The 19173-nt window shown below is 44.6% G+C and overlaps 1 protein-coding gene across 1 annotated transcript in view; it reads left to right on the top strand.

Annotated features, from left to right (window-relative positions):
• The window catches only part of LOC147730764 (uncharacterized), a 625137-nt gene that overhangs the window by 196124 nt on the left and 409840 nt on the right, over positions 1-19173 (top strand). The window contains exons 4-6 of the mRNA XM_086955578.1: positions 6631-6755; positions 10677-10750; positions 13735-13923. Of these exons, the coding sequence (XP_086811704.1) occupies positions 6631-6755; positions 10677-10750; positions 13735-13923 (388 nt within the window). The remainder of the gene's footprint in view (positions 1-6630; positions 6756-10676; positions 10751-13734; positions 13924-19173) is intronic.

The following is a 19173-nucleotide window of genomic DNA, read 5'->3' as shown; positions in this document are numbered from 1 at the left end:
ACCTCCACAGGGATCGCTGGTGATGCCGCCTCAACCCTACGTGGCGGTGCGACTGGAAAGTCCTTCCTTGTGGCTTTCCTTTTGCGGGTTGACCGACGCATTCCCTCTCCTGACGTGCCCGGTGTGTTGTCGCCTGAACCTTGTCCGCCCGCCTCTTCCAGACGGCGAGCCTCGATAAAGCCCTGTGCCCATGCCGGCCCCTTTGACTGTGCGACAGCCAAGAATTCTGCCCATAATCCGTCCTGTGGCAAAGCGTCACCGCGGGAGCTCATCGTGGCTGCTCCTGCCCCTTGGACCCTACAAGTGAAAGGTACACATCAAGCACTGTAATCCGCTAAAGCATCTGGCTACAACCCTGGCGGGACTAAGTCCTGGGCCTTCCTTAGCATAACAATTATGTTTCTGACTCGGTGATAACCCTCTCGCCACTACCCGGTGACGTGCCCGAATCGATTGATTACCTGATGTTCCTTGAAACGTCCGCTGTCACGCACTCCTAGAGCCACCCGCGCCGAAGCCGAGCCTGTACCGAGCCGGACCTGTAAAACAGCACGAGTTACTTCACCTGTATCCCCACACGACCTCGTCCTACCTAATGCGAAACCCGCGTTCCCGCTGCCACGACTCATGGCATTTATGGCCAAATATATTACCTGGCGTCCTTGAATATGGCCACCCGATCACTGCCCGCAATCCCCACGTATCTTGTAAACCTGTAAAACATAATGCATTTAAACGACTGCACCAGGCTCTGTCCTGTCCTGTTGGAGGAAAAGGTTCCTACCTAGATGTCCCCACCACGCCTTGCCTAGGCGGTCCCATCTCACCTGAATGCCCTGTGCCGTTGATGCTGCCGATTATGCCCACGCGCTTGTCGAAGCTAAACTCGACTCCTGGTCCTCCTAACGCGACGGACTAGATGAAGGGAAATGGCAACAGGTGATTAGATCACAACATTTGGGCTCATGACAAGCATTCTCGCAACGTTAAAAGCCAGAAACAACTCCCTGCAACGCAAAATTCTTTGAACAACAAACTCACCAGCACCGCCACCTCCCTATTGCTGGAGCCTACTATAATTTTTCCCAACATGCTCGATCTTGATCCCCTGTTAGCAGTACTACTGTACAAAAGTGCCTATATGTAAAAGTCAGTTTCCATGATTAAATGGGGGGGGGACCCCTACACCCAATGTATTCGAATAAATTAACTGATAGACTTATGTAAAGAGTGCTATGGAGTCTACAAGTGGAAACACTTAAATGGATTGAACAGGTAAGTTTCTATACTGTCACCCACTTTTCTACCGAGAGCTGGGGGGTTTTCATTCCGCTGCCCACTTACATGGAAGGAACCTCTGAGTGTCCATGGGGACAGACACGTACATGTAGTGTACTATAGCTGTGTTCATATTCAATGCACTTTTACGAAGAGAGTTGCACCCTAGAGCACAATCCCATGGAGGTACTTGTGGAGTTTTATAACATCTAGCGCAACCTATATCTTATCCGTGATTTAGAAAATATCGTGGTGCAAAGTGTGGCATAATAAAATGTTCATTGCTCGACTCGTATTTTGGTTTTAACCCCTGGCTCCACGACATTCTGGAAATCCTCAAAACGAATACCAGCGAAATGCAGTGGTAACCTAGAGAAACCTCGAACCTACATGCTATAACAGTGAATCCTATATGAATCGTGCATTTCTGTTTGTCATGTAGAACTTGCAGCTTCTGGGCAGCCCCGATAATGTGCGGCCTCTGTGTGGTGTCCTGTTAGCGCTGTCTGTATAAATATCACATCATTATTAAATTGCTTCTAGTAACCAACTTCCGAGCAGGCTGGCTGACTCGGCTGAAAGTCGTGTTGATGACCCGCAGCACTCGGGCCAACAGCCCGGCCTAGCAAACTTCGGGTACAGGAGGAACGTGCGCGCCGCTGCTAACCATCCTCACCGTGTATCCTAATCATTTGCAAACCGATCCCTCTAAGGACACCGATCGGGCCATATTGATGCAGGAAGGGGGGTTGCGAATGCGTTGTAAGGCGACGCTGCTACCCATCCCCTTAGGGAGATGAAATGTCCACCCCGCCAACCCGGGAGACAAGATCAACGCGGCAAAGCACTTCCATGCCCCAGGCATCCCAAATATGCAGAGCCTCCCGAGCCACGGCAAAGCACTTCCACGACCCAGGCATCCCAAACATGCAGAGCCTCCCGAGCCACGGCAAAGCACTTCCACGACCCAGGCGTCCCAAAGATGCAGGGCCTCCCGAGCCACAGCAAGCAGCCCCTTGATGACCACGGCCTGACCATCCATCCCGTGCACGCTCTCCCTCGGCGCCCCAGGCCACACAAACTGCTACTCGGCATCGGAGATGACAAACATATCTAAAACTTCCGCTCTTTGTCCCTACCGCTCTGTGCCCCTCTACAATCAAAACGCCCGCACGCGTGCTCACGAACACCTGCATTCACCGCAAGGCGAGGCACCAGCAAACTACATTTCTAACCCATTTGGCTAGTGTTCTTGAACTATCCCAGACTTTTTCACACAGCTCATCCACATTTCGGAATCAGGCTCGACTTATAAGAACATCTCTCAGCCTCCGCGTGAGCACTTCCGGTATTTCTTGTTCAAAGTGAACAATCGACAGACTCAAACCGCCATTCGCGCTCCTCGCTTCCTCCCGCTCTGTGCCCCCCCAACGCAACGCCCGCAAGCTGAAAACACGACCCTCAGACCAACCCTTACCGCAAACTGGACACAGGACCCTCGACTAACACTCACCGCAAAACCCGACGAGGGAATACCCGACGCTCGACCAGCAAGGCCGGCAGGCGCACGCTAATGAATGTTACAGGAAGAGCAGTCACGCAGAACTATCCACACGTTCGACACCGCTCTGTGGCACCGGTCACCACAGCCCAACTACACCCATAAGCACAAGCAAACAAAGCCCCATACGCCCCATGGTGGCCACGGGACCCCGGGCACGCAAAGCACAGATTTGTAGCAGCAAAGGGGGGGGCCGCGCTCTTCAATGCTTACTCTGCGCCCCACCATGCAAACTGCGCAAGCGAGGCAGGCAGGCAAGACGGCCACACGCACGGCGCCCAAAACCCGCAAAACAGCGCAGCCCCGTGCTTACCCCGAAACCCCCGGTGCAAGCACACGAGGCAGGCAGGCAAGATGGCCACCGGAAACGGCGCCCAAGCCACAGAACAACAGCCCCGTGCTCACGTTGAAACCCGCTCTCACCACCAGTCCTCGCCCAGTGCCCGAGCCTCCGATACATCCGTGGCTAAACCGCCGACTAGCAACAAACGCTCTCACCTCGGCCCGGAAAGTAAAATATGCATCAATTCAATATGTGCAAATTTCGAAATAAACACACCATATGAAAATTAACCACCGCAAGACAATGCCCGTTGAGCCAGAGCCATAGCTCCTACACACCTAACAATCACCGAACCATAACTGCTCTACTCGCCGCCCCACTCCCGCGCTCCCTCCAGGCCTAACCCTGCAACGGCCGTCCAGGTGCCCCGCAACCCCCCCCGTGGACAAGCCACTGGGCCCTATCAACCTGGTCATGCCCAGGGACGGGGCCGGGGGGAGGCCGGTAACACCCTTTTTAAGAGATGTTCTTTAAAGGGTTACAAAGTATGTGGATGTTTCTAGGGTGCTGGGTATGTATTGTGCCAGGCTAAGTTCGGAAGGGTGCCTACAAATTTGTAAATTGTTTCCTGATTCAGACCCTTTTAGAGGCACCCAGTGTATGTGCTCACGTCACACTAACTACATAATGTCATATAATTTTTTTTATAAAGTGCTCTGCGTTACACAAAATGGCAACCACAGCAAATGTGTCAATAACATCTAATCACTGTTGAAACTCAGATCCAATTTTCAATTTGCTGATTTACATAAATAAAAATGTGCACTTCTTTCCCTTAAGATTTGTCTACATACCACGTGTGGTTGTGGTCTGGAGAGAATTTCTTATGCCTTCATTTCCCAAAACTTCACAACTAAGGCACCTTGCAAGGGATGTGCAGACCACGGGAAAGCGAATATTCATACATGGATGTACGTTGTTACGACACGTGGTTTTACCACGGGTACCGTTACAACGCGTATTTTACAACGCAAGTCGTTACCGCGACTTGCGCTGTAGGGATGCGGACTTAGGAATAGTTTAATTTACTATTCCAACACCAGCCTACGTACAGTAGGGAAGGTGTTGGAATAGTAAATCTACTATTCCTTGTCCTTTAGCGCCCTCCAGCGCAAGTCGTGGTTACGACTTGCGTTCTAAAATACGCGTTGTAATGGTACTGCGGGGTAACATCCGCGTCATAAAGGATGTTCCCCTTCATACATGCCTACTTGAAAAGCATATCAGTAACTTGGAATTCTGAAAAGGATTGTTCCACGACTCCTGGGAAACTATTTTCATCACAGAATTCAGGGGGTAGTTTTGAAACCCTTACGCAATTCCTTGATAGTAAATTCACTTCAAACTCAGAAGGAAAGTTATTTAAGTGATTGTTTTACTACTTTTTAAATCTCAACACAAAAAGGTTTTTTCTCAATTTAGTAGTAGTAAAGTCAGGAGTCCTAACTTTACTACTACTAAACTGAGAAAAATCAAAATTTTAAGACTTTTGGTATTCACAGAAGGCATTTAGGAGTCCTAAAGTTAGGACTCCTAACGTCTGTGAATACCGAAATGAGTAAGTGTCTTCTGTGAATACCAAAATGAGTAAGTGCCTTCTGTGAATACGAAAATGGTAGTAAGTTTAGGATTTTGTCTGAAGTTAGTTCTGTGAATCGGGCCCTAAATGTTCCCTCTGCATCATTTGTCAGAATCTCCCCTATCCGGCCCCACTGCCCCACGCTGTTACCTGAACGGACCGCGGCGGACTGGAATGTATTATTGATGGGAGATCGGCGCAATCAATTCAAGTTAAGATAATTATTGGCCTGATTTAAAGTTTAATGGAGACCGTTTACTCCACCGAAAAACATGATAGATATCCCACCTGCATTATAACAAGTGCCATAGCATTTAATACACTTGTAATGCGGCGGACAAAATATCTGGCGCATTTTGACGGCATATACCTTCCACTATTCTCTAAATTAGGCCCTATATATTTTTATTTATAGATCTAATGTGTGTATATTAAGCTGTAATGTGTATCTCATTGTTAGACAACTTTCATAATCGTTTTTAGTCATGCATTTCAGAATCTTTGTGTCATGGCTATTTAAACCAGTGCATTAGCTTAACTGCTGCATCATTTTGTAGGCATGCTCCTGCGTCCAACACGCATGCGCATGTCTACAAAATGACAGGGGTATCTTCCTTTTCATTGATCAATCTGAGATGAATTGGTGAATACAAAAAAGGAGTGCAAAATCTCTGTTTTAAAATGTAGTATAAAAGTGCATAAATATTGTTTTTTATTAAAAAAAAGATGACTGGGTTGAGGGAGCAGGTGGGGAGGAGCAACATAAGTGAAAGAGAGCAATGTTGGCTCAAAGAAGCAAGAGATCACAACATGAGTGTGGTTGGGGGAGAGAAGCTCATCGGCATGCGATGAAAAGTGTCTTGTACGGGGAGAAAAGCACATGCGGACATAGCTGGAAAACTCAAGCAAATAACACGAAATTTGTTTCCTAAAAGCAAGTAGTGGACCCACAGAAGCAAGTCAATCAAAGAGATGGTAAAAAGGCTATGCTCCATGGAATGGTCAAACACAGAATTTACTAGCTGGAACACCAGTGAGGAGCAGGCAAATGAGGGTGACAGTAAAGCCAACCATTGGTAAACAATGGATGAGCTGTTGTATGTTCTTGTTAAGCCCATGAAAAGTGTTTCGCAATTAAACAGCTAATTCTGTCTCGTAGGCTCAACCTAAAAAGAAGTACATGGACTGAAGAAACCTAGAGGTGTGGCTGTAGTAGTGTCATTTAGATGAGGTTGTGGGTAACATCAGGATAGTGTGTGTGCTGAGAGCAGCACATGGAGGATAGTCAAGGCATCCTTTCCTGCATCTATGCTTTAATCTCTGAGGCAGGAGTTGCATTTTTCCAGTTGTCTTTGGCACAACCAAACCAGTTGTTTCAAAATGTGCAGATGCATCTGCCATTGGGCAATTCTTATGATGTTTATAGGTGACTAATTCTAGCCCAGCGACAAGTACTGCAAGAATAACCAGCAATTATGAATTTTACTGGCATAGAAAGTACTGTGGCCTCCATAAAGACTTGTTCTGCTCAGGGTGTTGGCCTTGCCTTCATTTGTCACAAAACAAACGTTTAAAAATAGATGCTGAGCCAATACGAAAGCGAGAATTACATAAAATGTACAAGTTATTCTAGTATGTGAAAGGTTTGGGTTACTAGAGGGCATTCTAGTTATAGTCATCATGACATTTTGCACAGTGCATTCCAGAGAGAGCTTCTTCCCTCTCAAAAGCCACATCATCAAAAGGAAGCCGACCCCCTCCTCCCCCCCGTCACCACGAATCATCGCTGACACAACCTTTTGTGTTTTTACAGCTTCTGAATAGATAAATATCATTGAGATGCTTACTGGTCTATTTTTTTCTTTTAAGGATGCTGGATCATCCGTGGAACACCCTCCATCAGAATACGGCAGACACACAGACAGATGATGGTGGAGGTGGTGATCCGTCACCGAGACCACCTGAGCAAGAGGTGGACCAGAAGGCGTTGCCAGGTATGTACTCATGTCATTCTTGGTCTTATCTTCTGTGGGTTATCTGCCTTTGATGACCTACTCAAGGTGGCAGAACTTTGAATGCAGCATGGATGGTAATTCCAGGGTTGGGGGAAATGCAACCAAGTATAAATGGAGCCCTAAGGGTCCCCTAAGAAATGAGAAATTACCATTGGAGAGCAGTCATTCCAGGTCGGATTCCAACTGTGACTCATTTCTCCCTGGATTTCCACACAGAGATTTCGGAGCTCTATGTGAAAGAGATTCAGAGTAGTCCTGTAGATCTTATAATTCTGTTGGGTATGATAACTGCTTTTACTGAACTCTTCGGAATTAAAAGGCCAATCCCAATGATGGCTGATGTGCATAGCCAGGCAAGTCACCAAAGATGCAGGATTCTCTATTGCCACATGTCATCAACTGTGTACATTTCAGTAGATTATTTGGCACATGGGGGGTGTGAACCAGATTCTAAATGTATTTTTGTCCTCAACCCTATGTTTACGACTAAAAATGGCTCCATTTATGCATATCAAGCATTCATAAAGTGATGCCAAGCCAACAAAAATGTATTTACTACTGGGTAGCTACAATGCCATTACTCATTAGTGCACTCCAGGCAAGGGGGTTAGGAGTGAGTGAATCAAGATGTCACTCCCTTAGAAGATTGTGAATGGCCACAAACTCATATGCTTGGCATTCACCACCTCCAATCTGACCCTTTCCTACCCTGGAAATGTTTGGGATTTTCTGCAGCAAAGAGATAGAGTACATTCCCCTCGAAGGTGTGAACGGAACAACCCCAGGCTTCGCGGGGGTGTCAAGAAGGGGTTTCTCCAAATGGAAAATGTTTCTTCTGTGTACTTAAAAATATTTGTAAAATGCTCTTTACACAGAAGGGCTTCTATTCCCCGGTACATAATTGTATTACATGTATAATTAAACACTAGGGAAACAGCAACTCTTAAAAATGTTACAAGACATTGGTAGGAGTACGACTAGAAAACTACGCCTGTCACAGCTCTCTAGATTTACTACTGACAATGTTTGTGAACAAGAAAAAGTAGTAAATCTACATCTGTTTGTTACACTATGACTATAGATTTACTACTGTCCTTGTGAACTGACTCCATAGTGTGAAAATTGGTTGAAGTGGTCTACTCACAAAGTGTAAACTTAAAGACAGCTGGCATTACAAACTACTCAATACTTCATGCATGCCAGTGGGTATTTTGTTCTTTTGAGAAGATGTCAGCATGGATTCAACCACTACTTGGCCGGTATTATGCATCATAATATCTACCACAATATTTGGTGCTATGCAAGCATCCAATATCATTGATCCTTAGTCTACAAGTTCATGTGTAACAACTAACTCTTTACCAATTTGCAGAAGCATTGTGTTGCTCTATTTTATTGGAATTCGGCGCAGAGGCTATGCCATGCATGGAAGAAACAATTCCCCATCTCCTAAACCATAGGAGTTTCATGTTAAGTAAAGGTAATTATTAAAATGCAGAATTTGGCACCAACGTCTTCCCTTGGCAAGGTGGCATTATAAGGATTTCAAGATATTTGTAGTCAATTGCTTGGAGGAACTGTGTTTTATAGCACAGAGGAAGTGTACCTTATTGGTAATGTTTCTAATGGGAATGAGAAGTTAGTTCCTCAGTTGAGATGCTTGCACAGAGAATGATCAGTCGCCCAATGAAACAAGTCTGAACTGTGGAACAGAAAGAAGTTTAATTGAGATAGTTGCAATAAGCATGATCTTATATGGAAACTCAACTTGCTGAATGGTGGGCCTCAGTTGTGTACTGTTCAATGCACACTTTAGAGTTCAGTACCAAATGTGCCTGATATTCCATCTGCTGTATTAAAAGTGCATTATAGTCAGCGGCAAATGCATAATTGTTGGCGTGTTACTCTAAATGTACTTTTAAGGAATTAACTGTATTGTTACTGTAATTGTGTCCAGTGTAAGGTGTACTTTTATGGGCTTATAACCCGAATAAAGTATTATGATGATGATATACGTCACATTCTTTGTGGCTTAACCCATCCGCGGATTCTTATATCAGGCTCCTAATCATAAATTTGTGAGCTGCCAGGGATTGATCAAGAAAAGTGTAGAAAAGAGTTCATTTTCCATGTCTCCGATAAGAAGTTGTCAATCAGTGTTCAGTATGCAGTGTACCCTACAAACCTCAAAAAAGGACCTCATAAATTGATCTGATGTATAAGATGCTTCTCATACGTTGCAGTACGAGCTCTATAGCTACGATGGAGTCCTTTTTCCTGGACTGAATAGTGACTAAAGGACTTGTACTTCATCTGTTAGAAAGAGTCTTATGCAAGCTCAGACTTAGGTCCTTACGGGGTCCATACTATTGCTCTGCCTAAAGTGATAGAAAAAGTGGTATGATACATACCATAGGCATTGGTCCTGTTTTTGTTACAAAAATCCACTCACGCCATCCGGGGGTGGATTGGGTACAGACTATTACCACATTTCCATGAGAAGCCCATGAAGCTCCCAAAATTGAAAAGCAAGGAAAGGCACAACATTTTGCTGTACCCTTAGATGGCAAAAGCAGGCACAAGGAGCAGTATTGACTTGAGGTGTGAAACAGAGCTAAGAATCTGAGCAATATTCTAGATATGTTGAATGGTGGAATCAGGTGGGAGGCTGGCTGCAGGTTTGGAGTTTATCTTGAGGTGGAGTCTATGACTGGATGCCGCAGAGTGTACACATCCCTGGACAGAAAGATAAAGAGAAATCCGCTACAAAGGTTTTGGTTGCCAACGTGAGGTTTTGTTTTTTAAATATTGTACTCCAGAAAATAGAAAATACATTGTGGACAGATAAGAGCACCGCGGGCTGCCAGAAGGGAGTTGGTGGAAGGCAGAACAAAGTCACACGTGCATGGTTGGCATGTTCCAACTAGTTAGCCAAACGATTAATCTCCTGTTGCCTCATACACTGCCTGAATAGGAGCTGTTTGCTTTAAAAAGGGGAAGTTGTAGAGAAACAACTAATCTCTTCTCATTATCCGCATGGACTGAGCAACTGGAGGAGCAAAATGATTTGCATGTACTAAACCCTCAACCGACAAGAGTGCATGTCATGCCAGAGTGCCAATTCACAAAAAGTAGTCTGCTCTAAAGACCCAGGGGCCTATTACAAGCCCCTTGTGCCGCGGGTGCATCACTTTTTCCCATATTAAAAGTGACGCGCCTCCTCGGCACAAGGGGCTTGTAGATAAGCCCACCAGCATAATCCCCGGTCCAACCAAAGTGTACTGTGGGTCTCACTCAGTCCTCCTTGTCAGACTCAGCCATGCTTCAATCTTTACCACTGCATTTAGGTTGTGAAAAATCATCAGGCACGTCCGGTGCAGGCAAGAGCAGCGGGATGGGGCAAGCCGACAGATGATGGAATAGGGTCAATATAATAAATAAATAAATAAAACAACTTATCTTGAATTCGCTTCATCGCCGTGCCGGCGATGTGGCGAGTGCAAGGTAAGTGGTTTTATTATTTATTTATTTTATTTTTCCTATCCCGTCATGTGTTGACTCCCACCCCTTGCCCCACCCCACTTCCCCACCACTCTTACCTGGACCGGTGGCACCTGCAAATTGTTAGTACCTCCGGCTGGTGAGCTGCCTCCTAAGCTCACATATTTTGTCAAACCAACAGACAGTGCTGGGGAGGAAAAATCTTACTGATCCTGGAGTGGAATGGTATCATCAAGGAGTGGATTGCCTCCTCAATAGGCCAACGTATGTGTGAAAAAAGGCAACCAGCCTCAACTCAGTATGTTTTTTAAACTAAGCTCCAAAAGCCATGTCCGCTGCTCTAACATGAGAAGGGATGTCTGTGGTGTGTCAGTCATCTATTTTGTCTTATCTGCCCAGGCTCCAGTTCATCTCGTGTGAAGAGAGACACCGGCAGTGGGACCGACAGTGGCGCAACGCTGGACCTTGGACAGGTACATCTCAAGCATGCGCGCAGTCTCACACAAGCTTGCTTCCTGGCATGCGCGCAGTCTCACACAAGCGTGCTTCCTGGCATGCGCGCAGTCTCACACACGCTTGCTTCATGCTGTTTTCATTGATATTGTGGAATGAGCCCCTGAAACCAAATGTTGTTCAGATGCGAACAGGTACCTTGTAATGCCAGAGATCGCCGTCGCACTTTCCAACTGTGTGTTGCCACTTTACTATTTCTCCTTTGACCTGTTTGTGTAGAATTGAGTGGGACAAATACCCCAAAAGGGAGTCGTTCGTAAGAATGCCAATGAATGGAAGATATTCCATGGATTGTGTTGGTAAACTCGTACAACTGGGAAAACGAGCAAAGACTTCAGATTGCATCAAATGCAAACATTCTGCTTCATAGCAAAGGGCAGCGTATTTTCTGCTGCTCATTCTCCACCTGTTCTATGTGCGGATAGGTACCATTTGCGTCACTACGTCTCTATGTTTCCTGCTGTGCCTGTTGTGCGTGTCTATTACTGTGTGAGAAGCTTTCCTTGCTGCTGTCTAGGCTGTGCCTGGGTAGTGCGTGCACAAACAATGCATTGCTCCAGCGGTGCTGTATCTGTTCTGTGTGAGAAGGAAAAGTGGGCACAGTTATAGCTTCCTGTCCTGTATATAATGCATCTCTGAGACATTCTAGTACTATTGCTACCTCTATATAGCTTGTTCTCGAGACTGTCTTTGGTGGCACATGGTGTAAGAATCTTTGTTGCCCCACTCCCAATTACCCCTTCTCTTCGGATTCCCTCACTACCAGCCTCCAAAGGTGCCACTCATCTCTCCATAGCCCCTCTCTCCCATATCATTTCTTTTATAGAACTTATGTAGGGGGTTACATCACTTCTAATATTATACACACAGACAGTGGAACATAGAAGTTTGAAAATCAATGTGTTGTCATTGTTACAGAGGACATCGAGTGCTACAAAGTGCAGGAGTTGCATGTCATACTCACTGGTAGTCATGATATTTTAAGTGTGTTTGATCTGGAGAAATACAAACTCAGGATGTAAAATGTAACACAGTGGTTGGGGTAAAGGTACATCCCTCGTCGGGAGGCAACTGCAGCTTGAGAAACCTATTGCCCCTGCCAGCACTGCCAATGACAGTACTAAGATAACTACTAACCATCACACTCCTACAAGTGTGAAAATCCAGACTATTCGCCTCCCCCCCCCCCCCCCCCCCAATCCCATAAGAATGGTGTGGGCGGCAGGTATTAGTCATTTTTACTGTATTTTGAACAAATAAACAACTTTTGTTGTCCTCATTTCTGAATTAGATATGCAGCACCACCATATGGGAGACTGTCATAAGTCCCGGTGTTGACAATTAAGTGCCAGTGCAGAGCACCGGAAAACACCAGCTTAAAATAAGCACCGATCTCTGTGACAAAATCAGTCACCCACTGAACTATCTATATGAAATACAAATCTACAGTCTACGTGTTACACATTGTGTTTTGCAGCAGGCACATTAACCCTCTGTGCTACATTATGATCCATGAAAACTGTAAATAGACAAAACATTGATCTCTCCAGCATGTACTTTAACCAAGAAAGTTATGTTATTATTGTTATCCTCTGATATATGCTGGGCATATAAATATCTCTGCAGGCTACACCTGTAGTTCCTGGCCTGTCTGCTCTGTCCTCCCCTCCAATCAGTGTGCAAATGGCAGCCCCCCCCCCCCAAGCTTGGCACCAGGTGAGGTGGCACTGGTTGCACCACCCTAAAGCTGGCACTGCATGTTCTGTTTGTTTTAAGAAAGCTTGTGCTATGCATACCTACACCTGTACTGTAGGTGAGGAAGCTTGCACTTTTGCTCAGTGTACATTGTCTAATTTCTGTGAGTAAAGAAAATTGGTACTCCATTTGCCTGCGCCATACATCTTCTTTAGGAGCAAGCAGGGTTTGTATGAACCTATTGTCTAAGTGTTGGGAAGCTTGCAATGATTGCATTCATGCAGTACTTGCTCAGTGAATGAAGGAAGCTTACAGTGCAGTTGTGCATATGTTTTTGTGTATGTGGTCTGCACTGCGTCTGCATATGCTGGAGCTGACTGACAAGAAAGCGGCAGTACCTCGTTTTCTGTAAAACCTGTTCTGGGGTTAAATGATTGTTTTATACTGTAATTTTGTTACCAGATGACCTTTTGGGGGGCCTCAGCATGTTTCCAGATTAGTTATAAGAATGTATAACACTGACATTTAGCCAGTACATTGTGCATTATGTCACAAATTGAAAAGTACGCTTCTACTTTTTCTGCAGTTGTGGAATAATTCAGTGTCATTTGCACGTTCTTCAGTTAGGATTGCTAGTATTTAAACTCCAAAAACCCTGCATTCCCTTGTTTTCCTAGCTTTATATTTGATCAGTGGTGGCTCCTCCGCTTAGGCGGAGGAGTGTCGCCCTACTGCTTTTCTCCAGTGTAAATAAAGGAAAAATAAAATGATAATAACTCGATTTTATTAGCATTTTCTTTTTTCCTGCTGTTGCAGCTTTGCAGGTGGGGAAGGGCTGCTCTGCTGACAGAGGAGCAGGGGGAAGAGTGGTGGGCACTCTGTAAGTGCGCATGACTGTTTGGCTGGCCCCCTTGGGCTGGCCAAACAGTCATGCGCACTTTGCATGTTCTCCTCCCAGGCTGCACTACAGCCTGGGTGGAGTACATTCCCAGGCTCCCAGTTCCCAACTGAGTGCTAAACCACAGCACTCAGACCACTCACACCCCTGCATTGCAGAGTTGTGATTGGCTTAGGGAAGCCTGGGTGCTCCCTGTTCTGGTCAGAGCTGAGGGACAATGAGGAGAGACTCGGTGAGGAGGTAGATGTAATTTTCTTTTCCTTACCCCCTCCCTCTCCGCCCCGATCCATGCCAGCAGCAACTGTATTTAATTGATGCTTGTAATTCTTTTTATACTGGGCTTTATTTCAGATCTCAAGTCAAAATACTTTACCAGAGATCCTCAAAATCCTTTTGTGCAACCTCACGCGGATTTTTGTACCAGCGACCACTAACAATACCGGTATACAGTTCGTGACATACGTCCTCTCCAACTATTGTTCTACTGACCAATCCCTGCTTAGTGCTTCTGTCCAGGAAGTGAGGGTCCTCCTGCTGCCGGTGAGTATGCCTCTCCCTGTCCGTCATGCATGCCTCTAAGAATTGCAGCTGTTATTCTAACTGTACTGAATAAAGTTATTGGCTATTATTATATGAAACAGAACCACAACACCCCTTCAATGCTCAAGCGTGTCTCCATTCAATTCAATTGCATTGTATTTGACTAGTCTACCCTGCTAAAGTTAACCTAAATATACTACACACTACAGCAGCCAGTTCTACTCTACTCCATTATGCTCTACACTACCACTACCACTATCATACGTGCCAACATTTTAAAACAAGAAAGAAGGACATTTTGAAAATAAAATTGGGGGACTTTGGGGTCTATTAGGATGGTAGTCGGATGACCTCCGCCAGTCCGGCAGTGGCAACCGCCGGGCCGGCAGCAGTCATCCACCCATGATCGCACCCCAGAAAACCGCCGTCACATTAGCATGGCAGTGACAATCGCGGCAGTGAGATTTTCCGCCTGCAACTTTTCCGCTGGTAGCAGTCCATGCGCTTGCCTGACGGGCGTAGCAGGCCCGCTAAAATGGGGCAGGTGCAGGGCCAGGCTCTGCCTGCATGATTATGATGCCGGCGGTGGCCAGCCTTTCCGCGGCAGCCTGTCTCCGGGGGCCCATTGCGGGCCCCCAATGTGTTTTGAGGGGTGTGGGTGCACTGGGTGTCCCTGTACCAGGTGGCAGGCACTGTGCAGTGCCTGCCACGCAGTGCAGGGATATGCGGGATATGGTTTATAGGACATTGGGGTGGTGCTGCTGGCAGCAGCAAGCGCCGCAATGTTAAATGCAGCGATCTGACCGCCGTGGTCAGATTTCGACTGTGGAGCATACTAATTGGACAGGCGGTTATGCCGCGGTCCTAGCGGGCGGTGTTTTCCCGCTACCATGGCGGTCGGAGTGATTTTCAGACTGCCATCCCAATAGACCCCAAAGTAATCACCATTGACATACCATGAAGAAAAGGCAATTTCAGGCTGGAGAGTGTTAAAATTAGGTGTTTTTTGGCTATAAAATAATCAGGAGTCTCCCTCCTGAATCAGGACTACAGGCATGTTTGGCCACTACTTCCCCTCTCATTTGTTTTACTCTATTGCAGCTTTTTCTGCTCTACAATACTGCATATCACTATGCTCTACCCTATAGGGTTGATTATATAATTTACTTTAGCCCACCCAACTTCACAATCTTACAATTTTTATCTAATTTATTCTGCACAACTATGTTTTTGTACTCTTCTGTATTGTACTTTGATCAACTGTCTATTTAATTTTTGATTCTAAATGAATTTGCTTTTTTTTCCACACTCAAATGCGAGTAACATAACAAAAGTTGGCAAAGATTTACTCAAACTGAGCAACCATCCTGATCAGTTCAACGGGCAACAGTGCAGAACAAAAATAAAGGCAAGGTCTTGCTAAAAACACTTCCATAGATATTGGACTTTACACCTATTTATCACAGAACCCTGCTGGCCCCCAGGCAAAGTTATTAGTTTCATAGCAGTATTGTAGTGCATTCAACGCTTGCTGGGCATCATGCAATGTGACTCACTTGTAAACACTATAAAACAATGCCAACAGACCTCTCTGACTGTATTCAATGACAACGTCAGAACTATAAAGGGCACTCAAATTCTGAAAGCTTACAGGACCATGCAATTTGTATACGTGCAATAAACAAATGCACATGAGAATATTTTTTTTGTGGTTTGTATAGTGCAGAAAAGACCCACTGGGTTGTAAAGTACTTCAAATATTGGAACTGGAAGAGTAGCAATATAGTAGTAAGATCAGACAACAAAAGACATGTGGGTGCATCGGACAACAGTAATATAAAAAAGCCAAAGTAAAAAAAGAGTTCAAGGAGGCAGAAACGGAGTTATTACAGGAAAACAATATTTACAAAGAATGTGTGAAGCATGTATACATTACAAACTATGAACTAAAGATACCTCTGGAATTATTTCAAAGGTTAGAAAAGGAACAATTCACATTAATGAAATGAGAGAGAAAGATATCTAGTACGTTATTTTCTTAATAGCAGGCTATAAGGAGGGAACCATATTGTCTTTCAAACTTGGAAGTGTCCTTGAAATGCCCCCAGTATCTAATCTTGCCACTACATCTAAGGCAGGGTCATTGGAATGATGTGATTACGCGCAGCATTTCCTGAATAATTATGGATCTGCTTCACGTGTCATATGATCCGTTATCTGCTTTATTATAATTTATGGAGTAAACAAAAAATTGTTTTTAGTTCAAACGGATCAACAGTTACAAAAACGCTGCCATGCATGTTACCCTTATGTGGAAGTCCCTATGCAAAGGTTGACTGGTTATCTTTCTTCTGCAGATTGCTCTATTCAGGCGTTAAATTGATACTAATGAGGCGTAACTTTTTCCCATATTGTGTTAACATATAGGTCAGAGGCTTTCCAACCGAGATAATCAGTTTCAATTCTGACCGCCTAATTACAATATAGGTGCTAGAATTTAAACCGGCCACTCATTGCAGCTGGATTCCGACGGGCTTAGGGAGCCCGTCAGCCAGTCGGAGCTGGACCATAATCCCAATGGACTGCGTTTCCGGCGTTGGGATTACAATGCTCAGTTTCCGACAGGCTTTGCATGCTGGGCTTTTTGACATGGAAAGCCTGTCATAAAGCAAGTTTGGGGGCCCCCAGCAGGGCCCCCTTCTCTTTGTGGCCTCAGGTTGGGGGCCAAGGGGGCACATGTGGTACCCCCCTTTCATCCTTGCACCCTGTGCCAGCTACCTCCCACTGCCTGCCATACGGTGCAGGGATGAACACAATTTCCCATTTCCCTATGGAAGCTTGTGGTACTGCCGATTTATAGCCACAGCACAAGCTTCCATAGAGAAATGGGAGCATGTGACCAGACCATGTACAGTTGCATCGTAATTCTGCGATCAGGACAGTTGACCAGAGGTCAGTCATTCCCGATTCCACCATGAGGTCTGTTGGAGGCAACTCTAACCAACATTATAATAGGGACCATAGTGTTAACGTGTAAAAAGCACAAAATAATGAAGTAATACTGACACAAATTGTTCTGATTTTCTCCGTATAATTTGCCTATTCTGGCTGTGTAATTTAGTGAACCCTGTGCAATAAATTGGCCCTGTCGTGTTGCATAATTTCAGTGGCCCTGATGTAAGGTTGCCTGTAGAATAACTAGGTGCTCTTTAGGTATGCCTGTATGAAGACATTTACTATTGTCTGTTCCAGGTAAGACTAAAGACTGTAGAACAATTTTGCAATCAGATTATGGATTATAGAATTTTACTCTGCACAGAAAACTTGGTAATGCACTTTTTGGGGATTTTATTTGATTTGATTATAGAATTTGACTCACCTTTCCAGATAGAAAGATAAAGACATTGTGCACTGAAAGAAGGAAGGCTTGCAAATTGAACTGAAACATTTCTTCATGGGATGGTAGGAGGGGGAAATGAACATAAATTATGTTTTTGATGGTTCAAATTTGAGATTGTGATTTCCCATTCATATCTGTATGCTGACAATAGTTTGCATTGAGGGATGTCACCAGGTGAGCAATGATTAAAATGAAGTTGAGTAATGAAGTTGAGTGTTGTCAGCATGTAACTGGTCTCAAATGCCTGAATGGCGGAGCCGTGCCTCAAGGGGTTACATGAGCAGATAATAACATAACATACCATCTACTGTCCTGCATTCTGCTGTAGTCTACTGTGCCTAGCTACAGCCCTTTCTATTCTACTGAAGCCCACTCCATACAGAGGAGCTTCAGTAATGAGCATTCTACTGGGCTGTATTCCTTTCTAGAGTAATCCGCCAAACTCTACTGTACTGTAGTCTGCTCCTCTAGTCTATTACAATTTCCTCAACTTTAATTTACCCATGTGCAGTGTAGCCTGTGTTACATTACCACACTCTGCTGTACACTATTGCACTCTGTTTTGCCATACTAGATTATGTTTAATACTAGGACAGTCATCTTAACCATATATTCTACTTCTGCCTGTTTTGCTCTACTCCAGTGCTTTACTTTCAACTACACTCCTTGATTCTGTTTCGGTCTAGTCCACTGAACTATGCTCTTCTCTACGCTACTTTAGTCAGTTGTCATCTACTGCATTTAATGTAAACATATTGTGATCTTCCTGCCCTGTTATATTCTAGCCTCTTTCAATGTGCAATATTCTCCAAGTACTGTGACTTTCCAGACTAATGAACCTTATTTCTCTTCTATGCTATTATAGTTTGATCTATCCACTTCTGCTTTGATTTACTGCACTTAGTTTCACTCCACTTCCGTACACTCTGTAGCATTCTATTCTACAACAGTATGTTGAAACCTACTATGCTACATCTTCTAAGGGCATTTTGGAGCACATACAAGAAGTGTAAAAAGCGTCAAAGGATTCTTTTTGTGCAGGAAGGTGTCCACTCCTGCACAAAAACAATCCTGCCTGCAATGCAGACACCTTGCATGATGGGTGCCTGCATTGTCCCTAGGCAGCCAAAAGTGTGCGAGTGTAAGGAGCAGGAATGTGACATATTTTCATAGATATGGCACATTCCTGTCCTTTCATTTCACACAGCATAGCAAGGTGTCCTGATGCATTGCTTTCCGTAAAAAAATGATAAATATGATAGATATCTTAATTAGGAGATTGGGGTCAATATTTATCGGCCGTTCGCCTGGGTTTATTTTTTCAACCCCCTAAGTACACTGTAGTAAGTGGCAATGAGACCGGATCAGCACTATGAAAAATGATATCATTGTCATTAAATGGATTTCTATGTTTATGTCTAAATTACTACACTTTATCGCATCCTACTCTACTACACCAGAATCCTTTCAATCCTCTTTTTTCGCCACTCTATTTACTTCTGATTGGCTTCACTCTGGTCCCCTGTCTGTATTCTAATCTTTCTACGAGTTTGCTTTGCTCTGTGATATGCAGCACTTTTCTGTTACACCGCCCTTAGCTATTTTCTTCATTGAGCCACACTACTATGTCCTGGTGTACTATATTATTTTTTATGTTATTCTACTTTATGTACTCAATTCTACACTACCTTACACTCTACATTTTTCCTCTTAACTTTGCTTTATTTTGCTATGTATTACCATATTACATTTCTACCCCATGATACTTTGGAGTTTCTACTTTCAATTCTTTTCATCTTTATAATACTATATTACAGGCTTATTTTCCTTATCGTGCCTTATTCTTGATT

This window comes from Lissotriton vulgaris, chromosome 2_1 (assembly GCF_964263255.1).
Source record: "Lissotriton vulgaris chromosome 2_1, aLisVul1.2, whole genome shotgun sequence".
Taxonomy (NCBI): Eukaryota; Metazoa; Chordata; class Amphibia; order Caudata; family Salamandridae; genus Lissotriton; species Lissotriton vulgaris.
The sequence above is the reverse complement of the archived record's forward strand: the minus strand, read 5'-3'. Positions and strand labels throughout refer to the sequence as shown.